Source organism: Gavialis gangeticus, unplaced genomic scaffold, assembly GCF_001723915.1.
Source record: "Gavialis gangeticus isolate Ggan-Ray unplaced genomic scaffold, GavGan_comp1, whole genome shotgun sequence".
NCBI classification, from domain to species: domain Eukaryota; kingdom Metazoa; phylum Chordata; order Crocodylia; family Gavialidae; genus Gavialis; species Gavialis gangeticus.
The window spans coordinates 48,741,688-48,750,730 of NW_017729022.1; the positions used below are offsets into that span (position 1 = coordinate 48,741,688).

General features: G+C 39.2%; 1 protein-coding gene across 1 annotated transcript in view; it reads right to left on the reverse strand.

Annotated features, from left to right (window-relative positions):
- Window positions 1–9,043, reverse strand: part of EEA1 (early endosome antigen 1) — a 144,970-nt gene that overhangs the window by 106,137 nt on the left and 29,790 nt on the right. The window contains exons 4-9 of the mRNA XM_019515793.1: window positions 7,926–7,980; window positions 7,760–7,825; window positions 6,716–6,752; window positions 5,727–5,840; window positions 5,521–5,642; window positions 3,839–3,994 (exon numbers count right to left, since the gene is read on the reverse strand). Coding sequence (XP_019371338.1) covers window positions 3,839–3,994; window positions 5,521–5,642; window positions 5,727–5,840; window positions 6,716–6,752; window positions 7,760–7,825; window positions 7,926–7,980 — 550 coding nt within the window. The remainder of the gene's footprint in view (window positions 1–3,838; window positions 3,995–5,520; window positions 5,643–5,726; window positions 5,841–6,715; window positions 6,753–7,759; window positions 7,826–7,925; window positions 7,981–9,043) is intronic.

Consider the following 9,043-nt stretch of genomic DNA (forward strand, 5'->3'; position numbering starts at 1 on the left):
GGGGTCGGACTTGATGATCCGTTCAGGTCCCCACCGACCCTACATCTATGAACCTATAAACATTATCCCAGCCAAAGCTTTGTCTAGCCAGGTCTTAAAAACTTCCAAGGATGGAGATTCTACCACCTCTCTGGGTAACCTGTTCCAGTGTTTTACTACCCTCCTAGTGAGAAATTTTTTCCTAATATCTAACCTACAATTCCCTTGTTGCAACTTGAGACCGTTGCTCCTTGTTCTGTCATCTGCCAGCATTGAAAACAGTCCAGCTCCATTCTCTTTTGAACCCCCCTTCAGATAGTTAAAGGCTGCTATCAAATCTCCCTGCAGTCTTCTCTTCTCTAGACTAAGCCCAGATTCTCTCCACCTCTCCTCGCAAGTCATGTGCCACAGCCCCCTAACCATTTTTGTTCCCCTCTGCTGGGCTCTCTCCAATTTGTCCACATCCTTTCTGTGATGGGGAGCCCAAAACTGGACACGGTACTCCAGATGGGGCCTCACCAGTGCTGAACAGAGGGGAAGAATCATTTCCCTCAACCTGCTGGCAACACTTCTGCCAATGTAGTCCAGTATGCCATTAGCCTTCTTTGCAACAAGGGCACACTGTTGGCTCATATTCAGCTTATTGTCCACTGTAACCTCCACATCTTTTTCTGAAGAGCTACTGCCCAGCCAGTCAGCTCCCAGCCTGTACTGATGCATGGGATTATTCCATCCTAAATGCAGGACTTTGCACTTGTCCTTGTTGAACTTCATGAGATTTCTTTTGGCCCAATCCTAAATTTGTCTAAGTCACTCTGAATCCCAGCCCTACCCTCCAGCATATCTACTAGCTACTATCCCAGCTTGGTGTCATCTCCAAACTTGCTGAGGGTGCACTCTGTGCCATCTTCCAGGTTGTTGATGAAGACACTGAACAAAACTGACCCCAGGACCAACCCCTGAGGCTCTCCACTTGATACCGGCTGCCAACTAGACATCAAGCCCTTGACTTGAGCTCGAAGCTCCTGCCACTTTTCTGTCCACCTTCCAGTCCATTCATCCAGCCCACTGTTCCTTCACTTGTCTGTGAGAATGTTGTGGGAGACTGTATCAAAAACCTCGCTAAACTCAAAGTACACCACATCCACCAGTCTCCCTGCATCCACAGAACTAGTCATTTCATCATAGAAGGCAATCAGGTTGGTCAGCCATGACTTGCCATTGGTGAATCCATGCTGACTGTTCCTAATCACCTTCTTCTCCTCCAAGTGCTTAGAAATGGATTCCTTGAGGATCTGCTGTCCCAGCAGATATCAGGGTGATTGAAGTCCCCTATGAAAACCAGGGCCTGACTGGGAAACCTCCACTAGTTGTTTAAAGAAAGCCTCATCCACCACTTCCTACTGGTCTGGTGGTCTATAACAGACACCCACTACAACATCACCCTTGTTGCTCTCCCCTCTAACCTTAACCCAGAGACTTTCAATAGGCCCATCTCCAGTTTCATACTGGAACTCTAAGCAATCATATGGCTCTTTTACATAAAATGCAAACCCTCCTCCTCTTCTCCCCTGCCTGCCCTTCCTGAACAGTTTGTACCCATCCATGACAGTACTCCAGTCACATCAGCTATCCCACCAAGTCGCTGGTATTTCAATCACATCATAGTTCCTTGATTGTGCAAGAACTTCCAATTCTTCCTGCTCGTTTCCCAGGCTCCGTGCATTTGTGTACAGGCAGTCCTCCAACTTACGACACAACTGAAAACCTGAAAACCATGTCGTAAGTTGAAATGTTGCAACTTAGAACCAATTTCCTCATAAGAAACAATGTTTTAAATGGGGGATTGGTTCCTGAACCAAGGTCCGATACCCTATTTTCACCAAAAGATATCCCAGAATTTTGTGCCCAATCAATTATAAATGAGCAATATAGCTACATTAATGCCTTTATATTGTAAATAGCAATCATATTGATTTGGAAGGACTTCTTTGAGGCGACTTTGCTGGACTTTTTGAAGCGTTCTTGGCTGGAGTCTTCTCAGGAGTCTTGGCTACAAGTTTTTCTGGAGCCTTGTCTGTTTTCCTAAAGAAAGTGTCCAAAGACGTTTGGACAGCTGTTCTCCAGGGAGATGAGCGATGCAGCGAACTTGTCGCATCAGATCAAGCATTATGACGTCAGTTTTGACTTTACAAAGTTGAAAAAGTATGTCAATTTATAAACACTGTAAGTCGAGGACTGCCTGTACAGGCACCTGAGGTAACTAGTCAACTGCCCTGATTTCTTAGGAAGTATGAGAACTCCTCCCCAGAAAGGACACTCCAGCAGAGAAACATATCACATCTTTGAAAAAGTCTTGTGAATGCCTTGCAATAACCTACTGTAATACAATAATAATACCCCCATAAATTGCACTATGTTGGTTGGTATATACCATCCCACACTAGAACCCATAACAAGGATCAAACAATTGCAACATACAATTAAAAAAAGATAGGACCTTGAGGGAAAGATTCCCTGCTCCCGGTCTTCAAGCATCCTCCTGGTCCTGCTCACTAACAAATGCAATCTCCCCTCCAATCAGGAGACTCCAAATGGGACACAACCCTGCCTTAGAAATAAATGCAAACCCTGTGACCACTTCTCCAGAGCCACAACAATAAACATGGAACCTACATGTGTAGTATGTCACCAGATGGCCTCAGGGAAACTAAGTAGGTGGAACTATGCACCAGAATGAACTCTCACGAAATACATAGATAGGACAGAGACGCATGAAGACCGGCAGGAGCACATTTTTCACAGAACACATTCACCCATTCTGATCTCACAATGCTTGTGCTCAAAGAAGATTCACAAAATACCACCAAGGTTGGCCTGGGAACAGAAATTCATAACCGTACTGTTATGAATCCATAACCTGACATAAAAAAAAATGGACTTCATCCAAACAATGTCTTTATGGATCATTATAACCTAGCAAATACTGCCACGTAAAAACTCAAGTCTTGAATGGTCTCCCTCTGCCACTAACTAGATTTCCTATCTATTGATCTTTTCTTCTCATAAGGAATCCTTTTAATATTATTTCACTCCTTGTTCACAGCCCCCCTCCATTCCTCCAAGGAGACTGCATTTGCATAGACTCTTCTTTCTGGCACTCAGTCAGCCTGCATCTGCCTACTTCTTAGACCTGAGGAAGGGCACTTGATGCCTCAAAACTTGTCCAATGGCTCTCCAAACTATACAGCTTTTCCAATAAAAAAAATAGCACAAATAATCCTTGCCTCTTGGACATTCCCTAAACCATCATGGCTACAACACTGCAAAATTACTACATTTAAATCATTCTCTATGTTGTACCAAATGATTCATTTTCAGTTTTAATTAACACTAAAAAAATTAAATATAACATTCTTCTCTTTAAAAAAACTGTCAACTTTGCAGTTAACAACCAAAACAACAACTAAAAACTTATTCTTGCCTACATACTACAAAAAAGTTCTGAAAATAACTGTTCTTTTCAAGTCATAAATATATCCCTCTCATTCTCTCTCTCTCTGGAAAGGATGTAATGCATACCAACAAGAGAACTTGCTTCTCCTTCACTGAATATTTTTATAAAAATACCTTTTTCTATCGCAAAGCTCTACTTTTTGTATAAAGAAAGATTAGTTGTTAGGATAAATACTGCTGATGTAATTATGCATTCAACACTAATGTAATGAAGAAACTCCCTACCGGGTTATTTAGAAAATCAACATTCTATTCATTATGATGGATTAACATTAGTCATTTTCATATGACCACTGTGGCAAAGCTAAGGCTCACATAAAGCCTTTTTATATGGTTTCATTACCTCTGAGTTAATATATTCTGCCTGCAAGTGCTTGCACTCATCTTTCAGTTTTTCAGATTCTCTCTCACGTTCCAAAGTCATCTTGTCCATCAGCGTCTGAACTTGAACCAGCTCCTTCTTTAGAACAGCTACATCCTCTTGACCAGGCCTTTGCAGCTAAATAGTGACACAATGTGTAGTTGTAATAAGGAAATCTGATAACAACAGAAGTGTTGACAATTTGGTTTCATGCCCTGTAAAGACTTCCACATTCATTTCACAAGGTTTCTTGTTGGAAAAAATTGCAAAAGGAAAAGTTTTTCACTAAACGAGAGATTAAAAAAGATAAATGTAGACATTTGCTATCCATACTGTGGGACAATGCAAAACTTCAATCAGGAGCTAGATCCCATATACTTTTGTTGCTGTTCAAAATATACACTATGACCTGGTATGGCTTCCAAACTAAAAAAACAGAACAAGAGGAGGCATGGAGGAAGAAATTAACAAAGTGATCAGGGAAGCAATAACTTACAGACAGATCGGTTCCAAAAGGTGGGTTGGTTACTCCATATGTTATAAAAAGGCTCTGCTAGCTGGGCTCTTATGAGGAGCAGATACAACATTTAACACTAACATGGGAAGAGAAAAGGAACTGCTGGTGTCAGAGAAGCGAAAATCATAAGAATGAGGAAAAAGGTAAAGAGAGAAGGAGGAAGGAAGAGAAGATTATGAGAAGTACAATGAGCAGGGAGAGCAAAACTGGGCAGCTGAAAGGTTGTAGCAGTAGGGTAGCATGGAGTCAGACAAAAACAGGCCAACCACTAGTAGAATACAGCAGTGTGTGGAGTGGGGGGAGGACTGAAGGTGGGAGGAGAAAGCAAGGGAAGGAAGGAGAGGAGTGAAAGGAATAGGAGACGGAGGATCCAGAACATGAGTGTCAGGGTGCATTAACGGAAGATGACAGGAGGATGGAAGGGCCACCACCTAAAAAATTTTGCTGCACCCTATATAGAAGGCAGGTTTCCAGATCTCTGGCCAGGTTCCTCAAAAATTGCAATCGTGAAAAAGACTGCTAGGGAAAACTAATCTTTGAATATTGTACCTCTACAGAGCCACAATGTGTCTTGGTGTAACAAAGTCAACTGCCAAAAAGTCAGTAGCACAAATAAGGCACTGACAGCTGTCAGCATTTTAATCACCACCACTGCCCTTGTAAGCAGGTCTTATGAATTAGATTGTCTGGCAGCAGCAAGAGTGAAACACGTTACCTTTTTCTTCTTAATCTAGATAACCCTTGACATTAGCAGTGGCACTCTCCAGGAGTGAAGGTTGCCTAGTAAGGCCTAAACAGGCAGGTACAAGTATTAATACATAATGACATTCCTGAAAAAGGAAGCTACTCGGAAACCTTAAAATAACGTACTAGATAGTTAACATGTTTTAATATATTTTGTGCAGCATAATGCAAGCTGTTTAATATTTAGAGTAGGCATAATTTGCACCTCTGTAATGAGAAGTTATTGGAAATTTAGGACATGAAACAGGTATTTTCTGAATGCTTTCTTCTGCAAAGAGCTCCAAATTCAACAGTGACAGTCTGTTTTAAAAATACATTTGGAATGAGCAAACAATTGAAATCCATCCCCACTTTATTTTGGGAATGTCAGGATAAGTTAAATAAATATCATGATATAAATTACCAGCTCGGTCTTCAGGTCCTCTATTACAGTTCTCTCTCTCTGCAATTCTTGTGTCAAATTCATCACTTTCTGCTCAGCACCTTCTCGAAGACTCATTTCTTCATCATACTTGGCCTTAAGATCTAGTTAAGAAGGATGTTAGGCAAAAGATAATTTATCCAAGGTTCAAGATAAGAGGAGAATGGGATTGCATGGTATATACCTACCCACAATTTCAGTAGCCAGTTGAGCTGCTTTCTGTTCAAACAGGTCTTTCATTTGCTTAATATTAAAATTTTCTACTTGGATCTCTTCTAGTTGCCGTTCTAATGATTCAAGTTCTATAAGAAGAAGAGTCTTATGCTAATTTTCCCAAAATAAATTAGAGTAAGGTTATACAGACAGTTACATTGATAAAAAAGCACTGAAAATGAATAATCAACCTAAGCTTGCTTAACTTTCAATTCACTGCATTAAGACTATTCACATGCTAGAGTTTTTTGCTGAAGCCAATCAGAACACTCAGCACTTTACATGACAAAGCACATATTCTGACCAATGGAAAAAGACAGTATATATCCAGCTTGAGTACTTTTGTATGCTGCTGATTTTTCAGCCCTGCGATGCTATTAAAAGTCATATAATAGAGATCAGCAGGAGACAGTGAGCACACATAAGAAAGTTATTATTCTTGAGTTCCCCATACAAATATCACATGGAACAAAAATTATAAGTATGCAGGACTTTTTTAAACAAAAAAAGCATTCTCTTTGGCAGAAAGCAGGAAAGAAAGGCACTAAACAGAACAAGCACTGACAACTGATATAATAAGTGTCAGTAATTTGTCTCCACGCCCCCTCTGGGCCACATGTCTTTTATTAGCTGTTTGGATGATTGAAACTGTTGAAGGCATAATCAAAACCATGATTAGAAGTCCTTCCACAGTCACAGACATCTTCCTCAGAAAAAAAGAAGGAATGATTCAATGAAGCAAAATATCTCCTCTAACATTCTTATGTACCATGAATGGCAGAGGTCACCTTTATAAATGCACAGGAATATATTAATACAAAAAGACAGTTTTACATAATTGCAGCATTTAGCCTTAAAGTCAAGTAAAGACTATTCATCATTTTGCCAGAAAATACAATGAACTTGCTCCCACAATTCTCAGAGCAAAGTAGAAAGTACAGTATTAAAATGTGGGGTTTTTTACCTGTAGATGCAGGTGTCAAACCATCAGGCTTAGACTCCTTAAAAAATAAATAAAAGGAAGTAAAAAAAAGAAAAAAAGAATAAGTGCATTACCAGGCAATCAAGACAACAAATAATTCTAAGGACAGTTCCTGTGGCATCTGAAAATGAGTGCCATACTTGGAAACTTTAAAAACGGTACTGAAATAGATGTGCAGGCTTTGCTGCTGTAAAGTAATTTGTGTACTTGATTAAGCATCTCTCTGAAGGGAGTTACCCCTGAAGAACAGAAAAGGTCAACATAATGTTCCATCCCCTCGTACTGCTAAGCCATCACACTCTCAAACTAGAAAGGGTGCAATGGTAACAAATCTTCCTTTACCTTGAATCTGTCTGTGCAAATATTATGCACGCTAATATACAGAATAAAAAACAAAGGGATTTTTTTCACCCAAGAAAGTTCTGGTGACTAGTCTTTTGATTGCATGCGAGTGACAAGTCTTACATATCATTCATGTGGTGTGTATGAATTTTATAGGCCCTCTGGACAGGGATAAATTTCACGCAGCATGCATATTTCTGAGCTTTGTATAATTACATATTGAAGTAACTTACCATATGAAGATACGTTAGAACACAAGTACTTCCACTAGCCAGTTAAGAGGGTTCAGACTATAATTAATTTTTTTTGCTACACAAGTTAGGTTATGTGGGATTTTATGGTTTCTTTTGTTTTTAATTATACTACTATCCTCAGAAATATGTTGGAAGCAAAATCTTCTAAAATATCAGCTGAAATACCAGAGGGTTGTGAATGACCACACTGGAAGGAAAAACCTGAATCAAGATTACAGGGCATGCGTTAGGGAAGGAGCACTAAATACATTAACATCCCTTTATTCTTAAAACCCAGAAATGACTGTCAAAAATGGTTTATTTAGCATCAAGTTATATAATTATTGAAATCAGGCCACGTGCCTCACAAAAAGGGTATTAATCTTCAAATGCCAATGATGATAATTAACTGCTTGTTGTAAACCTGCTTCAAGTATTTTAAAGCAATTACTTGCTGCTGCTGCCCTTGCACCTTTTCCAGTTCCTTCTTCAATTCTTCTGAGTACCACCTTTCCTCCTAGAGGAAGGAGATGAAAAGCACATATGGTAAGTGTACAATTTAAGCTTGCTGATACACTTCACAATTTGAAATAATGCCAGTAAAAGCCTTTTCAAACCTTAAGTGAAGTTTGCAAGTCTTGGATTTCTTGTCTGAGTAGTGATATTTCATCTCTGGATGCATGTAATCCATGGAGTAGAAAAATGAACAACTAATGGTTAATGACAATTAACAACTAGTAGTTAATTATTACATTAATACATACAATACCACCTACTAAGAACTGTCTTTACAAAACAGTTATATAGAATTTCATGCCAATACCTTAATACACTCTTAAATTTCTGAATTTTGGAACTAAAATTGGATTTAAGTCAGCCATTATCTCACTTTCAAGCTAAGCATCTAAAATACTAAGACATCAAACATGAATAAGTGTATTTCAATCTAGCATATCCATGATGTAAAATATTATTTTCATGAAAGAAATGAGGTTTTGCAATTCCCTTAAAATATTAAATTATATTTTTACAGGACAGATCAACTACACAAATTCAGAATTGCAAAACAATGCTTTAAACTATTTAACTGTTACAAGTTTTGTTCATAAAAGGGGCAGAATAATTCCCATTCAATTTCTGTATCACATAAAGAAGCTGCACTAGAAGGTAGAATGCTGTCTTATTTCTTCTGGACAGAAACATTATATAGGATCTCACTTGCAGAGCAATTCAACATACACCACAGTTCTGCTAATTTGAAGGCCTGCTGTTTAAAACCGGGAGTCCATTACTCTCAAACTTCACTCTGGAGCCTGATTTTATAAGTCTCAGAGGAATCTGAGATCTGAGGCTAAAATACCTCCTAAACGTCTAATGTCTTACGCCTGCTGGCTGAATTTTGAGGATCATATCCCACCACTGAAACACAGCATGTGTGCATGCATAATACAGCAGTTATTATAATGATGCCAACAGCTCATCATTTTTGGTTTGTACAAAAGGAGTACCAAGGAATTCCAATCACAATAGAAAGCACTATAGAACAACTGAGTCAAGGCAAGTTTAACTAGTGATTCTATAGTTGTATCCATTTAAAGCAACAACAGGATTCAGGAGTTTCTCAGCTGGAAATGTTTAACTAACACTTTTACAGATATATGACTACTATGCCTCCCCCAAATCACAGACGTTTCCACATTTCCTGTATGAAAAATGATCTTCGGGGGGGGGGGGG